General features: G+C 45.8%; 1 protein-coding gene across 1 annotated transcript in view; it reads left to right on the top strand.

Moving 5' to 3' along the window:
• The window catches only part of LOC133341307 (kinesin-like protein KIF26B), a 119,045-nt gene that overhangs the window by 63,721 nt on the left and 36,292 nt on the right, over positions 1–19,032 (top strand). Inside the window, 1 exon segment of the mRNA XM_061549827.1 lies at positions 9,461–9,650. Coding sequence (XP_061405811.1) covers positions 9,461–9,650 — 190 coding nt within the window.

Raw genomic sequence — 19,032 nt, 5'->3', positions numbered from 1 at the left:
GCTGTGCTACAATTTTCCGTTCGTCGATTCATCCGAGGTTGCCGTGACCCCGCACAGGTTTCTTGGGATGGCAGCTGCAGAGCATGCGTTGCGAGTCAGATCGTTTCATAGGATGTGGCGGCCGGAACCCTCGGTGACTTTGGCTTCCCTTCCTCTTGACGAGGGCAAAGATGCCGGCTTCACCCGTGCCTTTAAGTCAGACTGCCGCTGGTAATGTACTGCAAGAGGAGAGCCACCGTTTCTTTCGGCAAACATTTTATTTATTATTTATTTTATTTCTCATGAAGGATTTCAGCTGTCCGACGCTCGCACTTATCGGTAACCCTCCCTTGGACTTCGACTCTCCACTGGCTGTTGAAGATTCATCGTGTGCCCGATCGCGCCTCTCACACTGTGACCACCGCATCATTTCGCACGGCCGGTTTACATCTGGGCCTGATTATAACCGGAATGTTATCTTTTCCTTATTCCGAACCATGCGGTCCACGCTGCCATTAATAATGGTTGCCCAGCTATGGGCAAAAGTGAATATGGAAAAACACGTGTCCTGTTTTTACATATTGTAAAAACAGAGCATTTGTGGAAAGAGAAAAGGTAGTGAACTCCTTTCTTCATCCCCCGTAGCGTCGAAAGAGAATGAGCCCCCCCTGCTGAAAGCTCAGAAACCCCCCCAATACCCCCCCCCCTCTCCACTAAGTTGAACATTTGTCATACTACAGCACTGTTCTTCACTGATTTTCAGAGATAGCGCCACTTTTGCCGATAAGACATCATCAGTGTGTGAGGGCCGCCACACATTTGAAACCATTGGGGGTTTGGCAGCAGCAGCAGCAGCACGATGATAGGGTGTGTGGGGGGGGGAGTTGTCAATCGTTGTCTACTGTCCGGGGCTGCACGTCAGGGGCTGCACTGAAGGCCACTAGGGGCTTCCAGTGGCCCGCGGGCCTTCCAATGAAGAACGCCGTGCTACAGGATCTTCTCTACGTATCTCTTGTTATTCTTTTATAAATGTGCGGGGTTGCCAAAGCAGATGAGCGCTAACTCATTTTGCTTTGTCTCATTCATCGGTGAATTGTATGTTTTAAACATTGGCACTTTGTACATTTTAAATGCGATAATTAGATCTACCTTGTTTCGTAACACGTCTCTCCCTCGATTTAAAGCCCATCTAATTTACACTTGGGAAAAAACACACTCTGGCTGTCAAAATGTTGAACCGGAAGTATCACCTATTCTATCAGGATATCAAATAGGTTTGGCATAATGAACAAATAGGAGACATATTACGACAGGATAAAATAAGAAATCATAAATTAATTAAGTCCACGAAAGGCAGGTTGATTCATGCTGCTTAACAATGTCGTTCATGTCATGCCCTGAAAAGCAAAGCAAGTGCTACATTTGCAATCAATAGATACTACATAGAATCCCGCGGTATATATTTTTAAAATGTCTAAAACTAGGTGCTGTTCTTAAATTCACGGCATGAGAGCAGTTTAACACGTTGGCTTTCGAGACCAACATTATCCATAATAACAAAGGTTGTTGGGTTCGACTGCGTAAATATAAACGCGTCATTAAACCCGCCACCACCCGACACAGCCAATTAGTAAGGTGTGTCACGTCAACAAAACGTGGCAATTTGTTACTAGTACAGCACACCCGTGTGTTGGAGAGTAAACCCACAACATGTGCAATTGGAAACTCATATTATGGATAATAATCATCCGTTGGTTATTTTATTCGGGTACTGATGCCCTTCATCATTGTCAATGGAGTTGGGTGCAGCCATCGTAGACAACGCTCATTTGAGTGTTGGAGAGACACTGTGATTTTTTTTAGTGGTGAATCACCAAAGCCCCGGGCAACGGATCTGGCCGCTGCCCTACAAAGCCACTGCTAATGGGACCTACTGTGTGCACATTTTAGCTTTCCGCACGAGGAATTTCCATGCGAGCAAAGCCACTCGCCGTTAAAGTTTTTTGGCGGGCTCAAAGCCAGCGCTGTCTGCCCATGCTCTTAATTGCTTGGCAATGCCAGCGTATATTTTGCAGTCCTTGGCACCCAGGCCAGTGTGATTTCAAGTTCAGCTTAGTTTCGTGGGCGGTTTGCCAAACCAATCGTGCAATCCATCATTCGGACAGGGATACAGCACGCGACTGGAATCCTCATATTTTGGTAACCTTTGTGACGTATAAAAAAAATGTTCGTGCCGATGATAGCGTGTTGTTTCATGCGCAGCACATGGAGTCGTTGTAGTATATATGTTGTGTGCGTATTTGTCTTCGATGATGTACTTTGCGTGTGAATGTGACACCAAGGTTGAATTGTTTTCAGGTTCAGATGAGCTATTGGTGAAAATTCCACATTCACATGGCAGGAGCAAGTTATCAGACGACCACTGTTTTGTGTCGGTAGCTATTTCATTTTTTGCTTTCTTTCGTGTTTGCGAAGTTGTTTTTCAACAAACATTACCGTCCTCTTCAACTAAAATAATACCAACCAAGCCACAAGATTTAATTATGCAGCCAATGCATATTTTAATGTAATAAAGTGTTTCATTGGTTCAGTCAGATATGTATTAATTTAGATATCCTATCTAAGGTATCCATATGAATAAATATGCAATTGGGATTTCAATATTTATTCCCCCCAGATATGTGATGAACTGTCAGGATTTGGGGGGTGGAGGGATGTCAAGATTTGAGTCATGAAGAGGCATTCTTTCTCACTTTTATCATCCCGTTTGTATTATTGCATCTCATTGTTGTTGTGAACAGTTTTTATCTTGCTACCTTGTAATAATATCTTGCGTATTTTTTTTCTGCATATTATTTCCATGCATCGTAAATGCGCGCATACGATTTTAACGTATGATGTTACGGATGCAGCATGAGCTTAAGAGTCAAATTTAATCTACGGATCAATTCATCTTCGCATACTATGTTGCAACAACGTATAGCCTCTACGCGTAAGTGTAACGTGTGAAGTGTGCCTTCAATTACCCTATAAGCCTCTCAAAAGGGCACCGTTAAAGCAAAGCATGGTAGAATGTCATAATGCGTAAAGAGCATTTTGAATATTACAGTTTGTGAACAATTTTCCACTAAGCTGGGTTTTGAAAATATTTGGTGGTCCCCGCAATATTTCTGTGCACGTGGGCGCATTACCAAAATTGGTAATTTGCCGTGAAATTGAAGGTTAGGAACCCAGTGGCGTTACACGTAGTCTGAATTTACTCACTCCAGCATTTTAAATCGCGACATTTGCATTCGGGGTAGAATGCTTCACCCACCCAGCGACATCGATTCTTCAAGGTTTCTTGCAACTGTCAAACATTTGTAAAACTTCGTGCTGAATGGTAGTACTGTGAACCCCTTACATAACCAGATACGATTGAAAAAGAACAGCGATTCTTGCACGTGTGATTTGACGCATGCATGGTGAGCTTTCGAATGGATATTAATACATTAATCATTAGTATACCCTTTATCGTGATTTGAGTTATTCATTTTAACCTTTGTGCCACCTGGGGAGATAACGTTAGCTGATTTTTGTGCACTTTTCCAGGGGGCAGTTCACACAGCAGTTGTCCATGAGTCAGTGAGCATCGCAACATTTTGCAAGGAATCATGTTTAAAAAAAATACGGGACGTATTTTCACCAGTCTCCTCATGGGAAATCCACTTTTGGCATTCTGCAGCGTTGTACTCATTGTATCGACCGCGGAGACACGAGAGGCCGATTCCGCACTCAGCTCACAACATTTTGATTGAGAGTTGAGCAGTCTAAGCAGAGGGTCACTTGACTGGACGTTCCTTCTTCTTTACGGTTCAAGTTTATATAAGGTCAAAGATAAAGGTGCAGCCCTGCAAATTGTTCGCTCATGCCGCTGCTGGTGGAAGGGCCTCCACTAGAGGGCTCTCTGGAGACTCCCCCCCCCCTCTGAAGAGGGTATCTTGGCCTACTCTTTTCAACGCTGGAAGAGGTGGGAGAACCCGACACTTTATTCCGCAGCACGCGACCTGCCGATCGCCAACTTTATCCTGCTGGGTCGAAAGTGACAATAGTCTAAAGTTTCTCTCTCCGGGCCCAGTGCCAAGGTTTGCTGCCCGATACCATTTCGCCAGACAGCCAAGTGATAGCATGCGAGATAAACAAAGGGATAAAATGGCTCTAGGCACCAGCCGGTCACACGCTTTCCTGCGGAAGTTCGTAATCTCACGGTATCCGCAAAGATGAGGACACGGCGTGTCGGTATCGTGGCCAAATTGACCGCGCCCCCGCCCCGCCCCCCGAGCAACGTAATAAATAATGTTCCACGTAAAAAGAATCCAAGCAAAGTTCAGCTGGTCAGCAAAATGTGAGCGGTTGAATGTCGAATTGGAGTGGGCGCGAGGCAGTGGCTCGGTGGCTCTTAGCGCGCCACCCCTGTGACCGACCTGCCTGGAGAAGAAAAGTACAGGACGGTGCAGTCCTCTGTGAGAGCAGGATAAGCTCCTGTGCCATCTTGAAGAGGCAGCAGCGCAAATCTACCAAGGAAGGACGTGTGGCTGCTCCTCAGAGCTCTACATTCTCTCTGACCTGTCCAGTGTGCCACAGGGAATTTTGGGCTCGGCTTGGCCTGTTCAGCCATCTGCGCACTGATCAAAACCCAAAAAAATGACAAACGTGCCACGGTCATCATCAACTATGATGGACGAACAAGAGAGAGAGAGAGAGAAGACGCCTGTGAGCCCAGTGACCTGACTATGATTCCGAGGCAATTCTTAACATTAGTCGAGAGTGATATGTGAACTGGTCCTGGGCCGCCCCCCCCACTCCCCCACAACCATTCACCCATTCGCACTGACCAAAGTGGTGAAGTATGGTCGAACAACCCTCTTGGCCAAAACGGCGTGATGGGTGGCTTCATCTTCCTGACGTAGTTTGACACTTTTGTCCGAAAAATTGGAGGAAAGTGCAGGTGCATCGATTAATCGATTCATAATTAATTGATTAACAACTTTTAAGCAATCAAGGTATGAATGATTGATTAATAGATTCCTAAAAATATTAATAATTAAGGATACATTTATTCATAATAATTATTGTATTACTAATTATTCATCATTGAATTGCTTAATCATTATTACTCAATTAATTATGAATCGATTAATCGATCATTAATACCGTAAACGGTTGAGGTTCCACTACTGATGACAGAGATGAGCCAACTTGAGTCGGGGGGGTTGGGGGAAGGGGGCACATCCAGCCTGTTTGGAATGCGCGGTGTCCGTCGCTGACAGCACCATTTTGGCCACATAGTCTTAGCCACGGCTCGGCTCAATAGGAGGCGGCTCAAAGGCACGCTGGACTTGAGGCGGCTCTCAGCGTACGGCCCTCCGAGCCTCCCGTAAGCTGAGGCTGAGCCAGGAGATGGCCGGGCCCGCTCACTGCTGCGTCTGCGAGGACAGCTGAGCAGCTCAAGCCTGAGTTAGGCCGCGTTAGAGATGGAGCCAGAGTTGAACCTCGATGAAGAACACGGCTTTCTCGATATGATGTAGCCATGTCGACCCACACGGTGCACCCCATATTCTTGTACAGGGGAATTGAGTTTCCAGGTCTGTACGGCGTACAGCCGTTTCAATACGGGCAAAAAAATGTTTCTCTTTGTTTGTGTTTCTCCCTCGTGATGACTTTTTAGGATGAATATTGAGATTTATAAAGGGCACGGGGTGACCAATGAGGTCCGAATTGTTCTGTGATAAGGTAGGGCACTGATAAGGGGTTGACAGGTATGTATTTGTATGTTTTGTTGCATATAGGTGCGTCAATAAAAGTGTTAAGAATAGGAACTTAACCGTATGAATAGAGCATGTGTCTATTTTAAGCCGTGCCGTACTGAGCCTAACTGTTGCACGTACTAATCGACTTAAGTAGTTTTTTTATTCTCCACCCTCTAGATCTGCTTTTGCTGCTATTTTCATTGGCATTCATTGACGCCGTTGCGGTCTTTAGCTTTGGTACTTGTGAACCGAACGTGCGGTAGGGGAACAATCTTTCTTGCGCACAAAGTGTCGGACAATTAAGTCAATTCCTCAATGGTCCATTAAAGATTTGCTGGCCGTCTACACGCGGCTGAGCTAATCAGCGTCCGCCGGTGAGATTTAAGTAAACCTCTTTATGTTTTTTTCCCTTTCCCGGATCAATTGCGGTTACTTTATTTTAGATTTGTTCGTGTTGCTGCAGGGACCGGGAGTGTAGTGGTTACCCCGCCGTCCTATGACACCCAACGACCCAAGTTCGATTCCTGCCCACGGCCAACACCGGTGACGATTATCTGAACCCGTCATGGGCCTCCCCTAGGTCGACTCAGCCTCATATGAGTACCTGGTCTGGTGCGTAAACATGACCAGTGGTGCAAATTTTTTCTCGTACAGCACACCGGTGTGTTGGAGAGTAAACCCACAACATTTTTAATTGTAAACCTCAATTATGGATCATAAGCAACCGGTGGTTGTTTTATTCGGGGACTGCTGCCCTCCATGGGAATGTGGAAAGTCCACCATTGTCGATGGAGATAAGTCTATACCGTTGTTGCCTCAAACATCACCACTGGGAAGACAAAGGCGGCTGAGAGTGGTGTTGGCCACCCACCCCCTCGTGTGCCGTGCTGGCCTTCATAGGTGCGACTCGCTAACAACACTTGCCCCGGAAGTCTGTTGATGCTATACGGGGGGATATTTGTCTTTTGTCTTTGTGCATACTTATAGTCACGTGTGTGGGTGTATGTGCGTGCGTCCGTATGTGCTATTTTTCGTGTGTGTGTTCATGGTCGACCGGAAAGTAGTGACCCATTAAGCCAATGCTTCGGTGGGGAGGGGGGGCATTTGCTGACAGACTATCATGTTAACATTCATTGATTGACCACTTACTTACCTCCATTAGTGCACTTACGCATCCAGGTCAGTGGCAAAGAATAAAGCCCCGGCTACTTTTGCTTTGCGTAAGAGTGAGGCAACAGCAAACGTCATGCAAACTGAAATACTCCCATTGAAGATTACTGGGGAATGGGACAATTAAAGACCCTCTTATTTGGCGGCCTAATGCAAGAATTCGACTTTTAAGCCCTGCATTTTCCAGGGCATAGTGCACTAATATCTCCCCTCCCCGTCTAGAACAAGAACGTATGTTCCCCCAAATATAAATGCAGTGAGATTCATTGCATCCGCTTAAAAAAAATGAGCAAAACATAGCGTCGAATGTTTTGAAAGTGTGAATAATGCATATTGCGTTTAAAAAATAATAATAACTTGTGAGTGATTTCCACTCTTTGGGCCTGTTATTAGGGTTGGCCACTTGATGTGATTGCCCTGCGTTGTTATGGGCTCAGATCAGAGTTAAGAGTCCACGCCTTTATATGGATCTTTCTTTCTGTGTGTTAAGACAGTTCTCCCCAAAAGATCAACCAGCAAACTGTGGAAAACTTTAAATGAGAAATTGAATCTTGGCGGCACGCCATGCGTAGATGTTTTAAATAAATAACTAGACGGATGGGTACGTGCGTCTATGGACAGATTTACGAACTCACACGGGTGCACGGGACTTCTTTAACATCGCTCAGTGGTTTAGCCTCTGGCAGTCATCGTGTATGTATGTTGAATCTCGTTTGCACCATACTTAGCCAACCACGCTAATGAGAGGTGCAGCAGAAGGGCAACAAACTAAACACAAAAAGCAGTTATAAAGAAATGAGTTTTCAAACTAGAGTATTTAAAAGTACACAGCTCCATTGCCTTCCTAATATCTAAAGGAAGAGCGTTCCAGACGGCCGCAGATGCGCATCTCAAAGCGCACGATGTGGTGACCGTCTTCCTTTGACGGTTCGCCAAAAGCCGCTGCGAGGATGACCGGAGTTTGTGTTGACGGTTTACGCTCTTTGACGAGATCAGCGAGGCATCGTGGGTGTATTTGTGGCAAGCGCACAATTGTGTCCCTCCAATAAACCTTTCGTCTGGTGAATTTTCTGTACGTGAGTTTTCATTCTTTCTCTCATTCATCTTCATACCCACTTCTCATCCATCTTTGTCAAGTTCTTCAATCATTTCCTGTAAGCTCATTATCATCGCTCGTTATAATAACTGTGTCATCTGTTATCATTTGGAATCTGTGACCTCTCTTCTGTTTTAGTATTCTCCAAGCCACGTTAAGTGTGATTGAAAAAACAATAATCAATTGTGGGATAGTATCGTTTTTTTATTCAATCATCTTTGACCACCAACAGTATTATTTATTAAGACAAAAGCATTTATGCCGGTGTGTCGTTCTGACAAATATTGATAGTGGTACGGTATATACAACTTGCTTGTCTAACATGTTTTTTTTCTTCACAATTTCAATAACTACGGTTTACAAAAACGGTATTTGTTATATTTTACTTGCATGCTGTCTTATTTTCCATCCCAGTTTAACGTGGTTGTTTGCCTCTCGAACTGAGCTTTGTTATCTCAGTGAGCGTTCACCTGCTCGTAAATGAGGCGACCGTCTCCGTCTGTCTCAAAAGTCAAAGAGTCAAAGAGTGTCCCTAATCACATCAGCATTGCGTGCCGCTTATCTCCGTCGACGGCCTTAAGCTCGGTGCGAAATTCTATTTTCTGACGGCAGGCACCCGACCACAACTGCTTTCGACTTGCCAGAAGAGTGATGCTCATTTTTAAAATCCTTTATATTAAGTTCACTTGCTTGCTTGCTTGCGCTTACGACCGTGCAAATCTTTAGGTCGTTTTTTAACCCACTTCCCAGTGATCCAATCGAGCTTACATTTTGCACGCATACTCGTTGTGCGTGACAATTTATTTTCGTGGAAATTTTTTTCCATAACTTTACACTTTTTAGGAATTTTTTTTTTATATTTAATTACCAATTGCTTAATGGTGGCAGGCAATCATCTGACCCATAGATGGCAGCCATCTCAAGCCAGAGGACGAGAGGACTCTAGCCGCCACGCATAAAAAGGATTTATAGTGAAAAAACTTTGTTTTTACGGGTTAATTTTTTATCACTCCCAAATAGGCGATTGACTGAGTCGACCCAGACCCAAGATTAATTTTAACCCGTGATCTTCCACTCGCGAGTGGAGCTCACTGCCTCAGCTTCACCTCACCAGATTCATATATTCGCATCGTATCGATGGTTACAGTTTTTAGTTCGTAGAGAGTAAGTAAGCGTGTCTGGCCAGGGCACTTTACACGAAGGGGGTGACGGCCGGCGGTTGAGACCAGCGAAGGTGAAATGACGCCGGCCTGAAAATTATTTACCGCCGTGATTTTTACACGTGCAATTGAGGAATACGTGTGCACGTACGTTAAGGCGCTGCGAAAAGCAAGACTTATTACGCATTCGGTAAGTTAACAGGTGCGGCGTTGGCCACCCGAACTCACTGAACGTTTCATGACCGGCCCCTTTCGATGTTCCGCAGGGCGGCGCAGAAGCTGAACCTGGCATCGCGGCGGAAGAAGAGGGCGCTGGCGCCGACCATGCGCCTGCCCCACGAGCCGCCCGTCTTCCCCACGAATTTCAGCGGCCTCCTCCGCGTGAGCCCCCCGCCGGCCCCCCCGTGCCTTCTGCGTGGACTCTCCAAGACCAAGGAAAGCCCCGGCATCGGAAAGGTGCGGGTGACCTCGCGACCTTGCGACCTTGTGACCTCGTGACCTTGCGATCTTGCGACCTTGCGACCTCGTGACTACGTGCCCTCGTGACGTTGTGACTTCGTGACCTCGCGACCTTGTGACTTCGTGACCTTGCGACCTTGTCACCTTGCGACCTCGTGACTTCGCGACCTCGCGACCTTGTGACTTTGCGACCTCGCGACTTTGCGATCTTGTGACCTCGTGACTGCGCGACTTTGTGACCTCGCGACCTTGCGACCTCACGACCTCGCGACCTCACGACCTTGCGACCCCGCGACCTCGTGACTTCGCGACCTCGTGACTTCGCGCCGGCGCTGCAAGTGATGGGCGGCGGCAGAGCGGCCGTGCGGGTTGACGCGTTTGTATGTATGTATGTGTATGTGTGTGTGTATGTATGTGTGTATGTATATGTGCATGTGTGTGTGTGTGTATGTTTGTGTGGGGAGCGGTAGTATAGTGGTTAGCGCACTGCCCTATTAACCTGGCGACCCAGGTTCGATTCCTGCTCACGGCCAACACTAGTGACGATTATCTGAACCGGTCCTTGGCCTCCCCAAGGTCGACTCAGCCTCAAATGAGTACTGGTGTGGTGCGTAAACATCGCAACTAGGGAGACAAAGGTGGTCGGGCGTGGTGCTGGACACCCACCCCCTCGTGTACTGTTCCGTCCTTCATAGGTGCTCGCTAACAGCACTTGCCCCAACAGTCTGTTCAGGCTATACGGGGGATCTTTGTCTTTGATGTATGCCATCTCAGTCAGTCAACCCATGGTACCTGGGTCTGTCCCGTGACCTCCTGCCAGCGGGCGTTCGACACTTCACGTGGCCTTAAATTGCGTATAGCATGGCACAAGCACCGTGGTGACATCACCGCCACTTAATGACGAATGGTGGCGGTTGTTGTTTTGTTGTATGTATGTTGAACTTCTTTCGCACCGTACATGAATCGAAGGTGCCGCCACATCGCCAGCGGTCTGCGGTTGGAGCTGCGGTTGTGCCCGCAGGGTGGTTGGCACCGCCGCATGACATTGTCCACGGGAACACGTAGACGCGCATGTCCGCTTCGGAGCGGGTGATAAAAGCCAGTAGGCCACGTGCGGCGCCTTTACCGGTTGGAAATATGTCAAGTTTGAAAATTGCTCGCGAATGACCTATTTGGGTTAAGCCACACCGCAACATTGCCCTCCTACTGACTGTGAGACGACTGCAGGCGATAATCGCCGTGAAACATCGATCCTTCGCGATTGACTTGTGCTGTGAGAACGGCACGGATGTGGAATGCATATATTGATCGTTGTCTTGTGGACATACGATTACGATGCATCGAATCATCAAATAGTTGTATTATCCATCAAATCGACGTAGAATTTTGCACATGAGAACAGATAATTCACTTACAAATTTGCAATTGAAATGCCACCGGTTTCCCCCGTGTCAACCGAGCAACGGGGGGGGGGCATTGTTCATCCCCATTGGTTGCCCCTGAACCATTGCCGGTAACTTCTCACAAACTAGTACTTGCTTTAATGACCCCAGTGGTGTGATTGGTTAAGTGGACCCGACTGGGATCTGAACTCATGCTCTTCCGACTGCGAATCCAGCTCTCTCTGACCACGGCGCGACCCGGCCGGATTACTTATACAGAATGTGTATTTATACTGGAGGAATCCGAATAGCTATAAAGCTCTTTTTCACAGATGTCCAGTCGTGCAGACGTCTTCATGCAGAAGTCGATTGACACGGGGCTGTATATGATTATTGATTACTATGTATTATTATTACACACGCGTATAAGTAAGTAACAATACGTAGAACAAACGTGCACACCGATCCTTGCGGCTGTGCACTGTATGGAAATGTTCAAAGGGTTGTTAATAAGATTTGAGAGGGGCATACTAAAATAGGTACCCTGACCTACTGCAGGGCTTATTTGTGACGCCCCGTGCCTGTAGTTCATACATATATATAAAACAAGGAGTAAACAAGATGGAAAGCCAATCCATTAAGAGAAGCCCATGCATTGAAATACGCGTGCAAAACAAAAACCTATCGTGAGTCTGGATTTATAAAGGCCGTGCCTATGTTTAAGCGTGTAAAAGCCGAGTAAAAAAATGAATTGGTGAGACAGGTCCACTGACTAATGAGAAAATCCGACAAGGTATATAAAAATACAGTCAACATGTTTTCTCGAGTAACTTGCAGCAAATGTTGACGTTGGTCCACAATGGCCATTTATTTTCGCTATATTTGGTCACGTTGCACGTGATGCAACGTTTTTTCAAAAAACGATCCATCCCATTTGCCCTGTTAGTTTATATTTTAATGGACCCACTCATTTAGATATATGCACACGGGAATAATAATATTAATGATGTTAGCATGAATCGTGCTCCACGTTTCAAAGTGCAAAAACAAGTCACAGGCAACGTTTTTGTTTACTAGGCACTATGTCTTTTTGTAACGTTGCGAACGTCTGGTGCACGAGGTGACATCAGGGTGCCGAACTGTTTACAGCTCTCATGTTTACGCCACAACTGTAGCTGTAGCCCACTGCAATCCATCTGGGAGACAAGTCTACAAAAAGCCAACGGGCACCGCCAGTGGCCGCAATAATTAAAAGAAAACAGATGCCAGCGAATACATTGCCAGCTACATTGATTGCTTATTGAAGTGATCGCATGCAAGGAGACTGGGCCCTTCCTTACGCGCGTGCACACGTGCAGCTGTTTCAAAGGTGTGCGGTAAACGAATGCAGAGTATCCAGATTACATGCTTAATGAACCAATTACACGAATTAATGCAAACAGGTATTGTTCTCTCATCCGGTACCCATGTACACTGTCACTTTAGATTCGCTGTTTTCGCGAGGCATTCCATGATAATCGTGGCAATATGCACAGGGGTATAATTTAGTTCACACTTGAATTGCAGGTGATTATCAAGTGGTGGGTATTGTTGATATTACTATGGAGCGTAATGACCTACTCCTGCGGATGATCTCACACACATATACACACGTGTGTGTGTGTATGTGTGCGAGTGTCATCATGTGTGGTGGTGTAGCAGTAAGGGCGCTGCGCTACGAACCCAGCGACCGAATCCCGCTCATGACCAATAACAGTGACGATTATCTGAACCGTCCTCAGCCTCCCCTAGGTCGACTCGGCCTCAAATGTATAAACATTGACACACTCGGGAGGCAGAGAGGTGGACGGGGCGTGGTACTGGCCACCCACCCCCTCGTGTGACATGCCGGACATCAAAGATGCTCACGAACAGCATTTGACCCCAATGCCTGTTCAGGCTATGCGGAGGGATCTTTGTCTTTGTCATCATATGTCATCCCCAATGGGGGAATTGACAGCCTTGGATCTCCATCTCTTCCTGTCCCTCATTGTTAGTGCCACCACCTGTCTGCCAGTTCTTGTAAACAAACCGCTTCAATCCGTTGTCCAGACACTTTGTCTTGCCTTTGATCTCTTGCCCTCCATCTCACCCGTAATGCACAAGAAGTCCACGTGCATCACGTGTTTAATCACGTGGCCAAAAACGTTTGCCCCTCTTCGGTCGCTGTACCCATTATGCGTTTTTTTACTTTGCTGTGCTCTTTGTAATTCGTACTTTGAGTCGTTCTTTCATCCCACCTCATTTTCAAGTTTTCTACTTAGAAGCCTCGGCAGGTTCAAGTGTATTTGTCTAACCAGGTGAGAACTTGGAGAAGAGGAGATAGTCCCAGACGAAAAAACAAGCGTGTTGCACGTGTCAACTCACTTCAAGTATTTGCCGGCTTTTGTTCCGTCCCTGTCTTAGTAACAGTCCACGATTCACAGCGGTGTCGCGATGTTGACCAACCGTAACATTTTTCCCATCGTACATTTGCGCAATTGGCGTCGTGGGCATTTCGCGCAAAAACGCGGTGTGTATTTATCTGAGTCTATGTATTGTATGGCGATAAAAGCAAAAATACATACACAGGTCCACCATTTGCTCTAAATAGACCATCCAGAGAAATGCTGTTAGCAAGCATCGATCCAAGGTGAGCATGCCACAGGAGGGAGACAAAGGCGTCCCGGGCTCCACCTGCCCAGATATTTGTGGCATTGTCATGAATCGGGGGTTGTGATTGAATTCAACAAAAGCCTCTCTTTTTGTTCATTTACTGGGGTTAATGCAACAGCCGCTCGTGGTGTCGAGTAAACCCAATACACGCAGCAGCGGCTATATATGAATAAATAAGCATATATGCCTACACACGCTATTCGATTCATCGATTGAACTCGGGTCGCCGGGTTCGTAGCGCAGTGGCAAGGGACTACTTAGCCACCACCACACACACAACACCTAAATATAATGCAGTAGCATCACGTAAGGTATATTGTTCTTTTATTAAATACTTGAATATTCGTATGGATTCCTCGGCACGTAACAATACATTGCCTCTTTTGCGATGTCTTCGCTCATCGATCCGTTAGATTCCTTGTGTTTATTTCAGTAAAAAAAAACAACCTCACACCACCCCCATGCCTCACGCGCAGCCTTATTGAGTGAGGTTGGTCATCATCATCATCGCTTGCCGGCAGTTCTACAACCGACCTGGCGATGCATTATGCAGCACTCCGGTCTCCGTTGCTTTTTGTCATTCTATTGTAGCGGGAGGGGGGGGGGGTCAAATAAAGTGCGATGTTTTAAGATGCCCTGCTTATACGTCGTCATATATGAAAAAGGCATTACCACGTGCAGTCGTTTTCGTCATCACAATAAAAATCAATCCGATGGTTGAAATTAGTGTGTGGTCAATGCAGACTTGATTACATGCAAAAGTTCTAGATTTGAAGCTTTCGTGACTGCAAGGATTCATATTCTTAGGTTTTTTCGGTAAAGTCACGTAGGTAAAAAAATTTAAATTAATAAAAGTTAAATAAAATAAAAATCACGACGTTTCGGAGGCAACACAAGCTTCCGTCTTCAGGTGGAACCGTACGGCTGTCGTGGCTGTGACGGTTCCACCTGAAGACGGAAGCTTGTGTTGCCTCCGAAACGTCGTTTTTTAATTTTATTTTACTTTTGTTAATTTTTAATTTTTCACCTACGTGACTTTACCCAAAAAACCTAAGAATACTTGCAAAAGGTTTCTTTTTTGGTGTTTGAACATCTTAACACCTGTTTTATTGCCAGAAAAGGTAAAACCTATTGTTATTTTTCATAAGGAGTAACAATGTTGGGATTTTTTCCCCTCTAGTTAAAATAGTCAACTATTCAGGTGCTTTCGATTTAAAGCTTTCGTGACTGCAGGGATTCATCTTCTTGGTTCTTTTGGTAAAGTCACGTAATCTGCATATGCCATAAATATGATAAATTGCTCTGTTGATATGCAAATTCTTTTGTCAAGGCGCCCTTCCTCCTCCAACCCAGCTTAAATAAACGCTGCCAAGCCTGGTGGTGTTCATTCAGACGCTGTCTTTCCGACAGACCTGTTCTTCACCTGAGAACGGCTGCTTGCGTTGTGGCCGAAACGTCGTGAGAATTGTATTTTATTATGTTTTATTTTTATTATTTCCCTTTTACGTGACTTTACCGAAAGAACCAAGAAGATATTCAGGTGCTTTTTTAAATTGAATTCATCTTTAAATATGTTTTACGTTTAATTCTTATCAGGTCTCATGTGTAAAGTGTGGTCTCCAACTCTTCTTATCCGCTCTTTCTCTTTGGCCTCTCTATGTATGTGCTATGAAGTAGGGTCATTGACTAAAACGAAAAATGTGTTTTTTAACATTTGTGTTTGTGCACCATTGCCAAAGCTACATTTAGTTTTTATTGTACCGACCTCATTATAAAGTCCCTGTATCTAACACTTTTCTGCATCGAACATGCAATGTTTAAAGTGCCTCATTGACTCAATGACAGTCGGTGTTCTCTGATTTAAGATATTCCCACAACTAACATTCAGTTTAGGCGGTCCTCTGTATATTATTAAATCAAGGTCTCACCATATAAACAATACGTACACATGCCATCACGTCATATTACATGCTGTCAAAAACCAAATGACATCACGCAATTGCTATTATACCTTAACTGTTCCTAAAATTCATTTCAAATAATCAATATGCCAAGCATCACATAACAGAACTCCCTTGAAAAAGAATCTTGGGATTCAGTGAGGCCTTCGCCAGTTATACGGAGGGCGTATGTTAGTTGTTGTCATTAATGCTGCCAAACATATTTAAGTAACGTGTCGATGAGCGTCGTCGACACGTGAATGTTAACGCACGCACACGTTCGCGCGCATCTCGTGAAGAGAAGCGCACGCCGAGACGATGTTTGAGGGCCTCCCAATGATCGGTAAACAATCGCGGCTGTTCTTGTCTTTTTGAGTGTGTTGCCTCCGCGAAAAACAACGGAGCGTTATTAAAGATCGCGGGAGGCAGGACATGAAGTGGCGCCTATGATTCAGAAGGAAGGCTCGTTCCGGGTTTTTTTTTTATAGATTCTTTATTAATTATTCTATTTTATATCTCATTACAGAGCCGAAGCCGGCCGTTAAAGGCACCTCAACGGTCCCGCAGTGCCCGTTTGCCGCTGAGTGTATGGGTGATTCCGTGCCGCGGGGAGGCGTCCAGGGGGGGCATATTTCACGCGGGGCAGCATAAACGTGTCAGCCGTGGCTGACCCGCGGGGTCTACTCAGGTGACAGAATTATGGCTTCGGAGTCTGGGACCTTATTTCCATATGCCAGCGCTCGGGGAGGAGAGGAGCGGGGTAGGGGTACACTCTCGGGTGCGAGCCCGAGAAAATCAATAGCTTTATTTGACCGCAGTGCCAACCCCAGCAGTTAGAATTGATCAATCACAACTGGACGATGTAAAAACATAAACCGCCAGCCAGTGTTGTAGAATAATGTGAAGTTAGAATAATTTTTTTGTACACGCGTAGATCTGCGTGTGTGCGTGCGTGCGTGTGAGTGAATTGGGAGCGGTTAGGGCGCTGCGCTACGAACCTAGCGACCCGGGTTCGATTCCCGCTCACGGCCAACGCCAATGACGACTACCTGAACCAGTCGTAGGTCGACTCAGCATCAAATGAGTACCTGGTGCGGTGTGTAAACATCGCCACGAGGGAGACAAAAGCGGCCGAGGCGTGGTGCTGGCCATCCACCGTTTTGTGCGCCGTGATGGCCTTCATAGGTGCTCGCCAGAGGTGTGGACTCGAGTCATGTGACTTGGACTCGAGTCAGACTCGAGTCATGAATTTGATGACTTGAGACTCGACTTGAACTTGCATAACAATGACTTTGTCCCACCTCTGAGGTGTGGACTCGAGTCATGTGACTTGGACTCGAGTCAGACTCGAGTCATGAATTTGATGACTTGAGACTCGACTTGGACTTGCATAACAATGACTTTGTCCCACCTCTGGTGCTCGCTAACAGCACTTCTCCCGTACAATCTGTTAAGGCCATACGGCGGATTTTTGTCTTCTGTTGAATTCTTCATGCGATATATTGAAAAGTTTTAGCATAGGGGGTTTTGAATCAATTATCATTTTTATTGCATTAACATTGTCTCTGTGGATAGATCACGGGTGACAGATATGCAGATGCGATATCCATTTGTAAATTAGATGACGTGTTTAAGAAACGGAATTATGTGTGTTCTACAGCATTTGCCAGCTCTATGAAAAATCTTATAATTAGTGTCTTTATTGTTGGCTATTTGAAAATGTATTCAAGTGATAATAAAATATCGGCCAAATATTAATGCCAGTAAGTAAATAATGCACAGTAATATAACCAGTTGTCAACGAGGGAAACGTACACTCTTTTTAAATTCAGTTTCCCCGTTGATCATTAGCGTTTGTTTTATGAAAAAACCCTTCAATTTACATTCATATCTTACCGATAAAATAAAATGTTTGGAATATCACCAAAAAAAGAGCAAACATTTGCGCTTCTAAATTTCCCTGTGGGCTCTCTTTATTATGCATCTGCAAAACAATTTGAAAGAAAGAAAGACAGAAGAGGGAACTGGCAGGCAAAAAAGGGGGGCGGAGGGGCGGGTTTCTGCGACTTGCCCCCCCCCCCACCCCTACAACCGTGCTGGGTTATTTCACGAATGAGTGCTAATGTGGATAATGCAGCACCGGTTCCTATTCACCAACCAGTCCCCCCGTGTCCCCGGCCCCCCCGGTCCCCCACCAAAACCCAAAGCCAGCGAACGTCAATACTTTATGCCAGGAGCGTTGGGCGCCGGTCATTACTCATTTGGTAATTACTTGTATACATGCTCGTTAATCCTGATGCTACATCGCAACCCTGCAGCACGTATGCCTCCCTTGTTTTAGCGCTGCTGCCGCCACCGCCGCTGTTGTTGTGTTTTCTCTCTCCAGGCTTGTGGTTGATGTTCATATCTGGCCTCAACGACAGAATGTCGGTGGCGGAGCAGCGGCTCTATCGTTGTGCTCACACACCTGGCGAATGCGAATTTGATATTTTTTTCCCAGCCGTGGACATATTTACCGGATCATCCCATACCCCCCCCCCCGTCACTTCACCGACCCGCGCTAACGGGCAGCGGTGAAGTATGGTCAAACAACCCAACACTTGGTGTGGGGAGGCCTTCATTCGGCAGTTGGATTAGCAATGGGCTATATGTGGCACATTAGGAGTGGATCACTCTTTTAATTATATCCTTGTGCAGCAAGGGAGTAAAGTGTGGTTCTGTGAAAGTCCTGATGTGCTGTGCAGTGCATCAATGCATGTGTGTACAGCAGCACGTGATGACTGAGTTGGCCCTGTATGTGTAATTGGAATTATAGGAGGCATTGGGTGGGTATTGTTACACAATCTTACCCAAACAAACCTCGATTGTGGATGATATTGGTCGCGAAAGCCTACGTGTTCAACTGATTGTTACACTGTTTCAGTCATACCATGAAATGTCTCAAAGTCGTACGGCTGCATTTAATATTCACGAACAAATATGATGCCATTTTAAAAAGTTGCGGGTCACAGTGTCTCCCTGTTCATGTGACCGACCCCTTGGAGCTCGCTCATGTTGCCATAATCAGCCCTGAGACAGTTATGGAAATGTGACATTCTCATGGACGGGGGCCAGTCACTCTGTCAGGTGATGCATTTCTCTTACAGCAACGTGATACTTATTGCATCGTCTGTGGATGCACGAGAGGTTGAAACCAAAATAACGACGTTTCAATGTTTTCCCCCTCATACCGTACTTAATGTGACGTTGCATAGAGAGTTTAATTTAAGCTCGCGTGCAATTTCATCACATGCGAGCGCATTCACACTGTTGCAAAAAACAAATTGCGCGATGCATCAACGCAGACTTTGTTCCAACTTTAAT

The sequence above is a fragment of the Lethenteron reissneri genome, chromosome 11, assembly GCF_015708825.2.
Source record: "Lethenteron reissneri isolate LAM-NWPU_2019-01 chromosome 11, ASM1570882v1, whole genome shotgun sequence".
In the NCBI taxonomy this organism is placed as follows: Eukaryota; Metazoa; Chordata; class Hyperoartia; order Petromyzontiformes; family Petromyzontidae; genus Lethenteron; species Lethenteron reissneri.
Note: the sequence above shows the minus strand (reverse complement) of the source record. Positions and strands in the feature narration are given on the sequence as shown.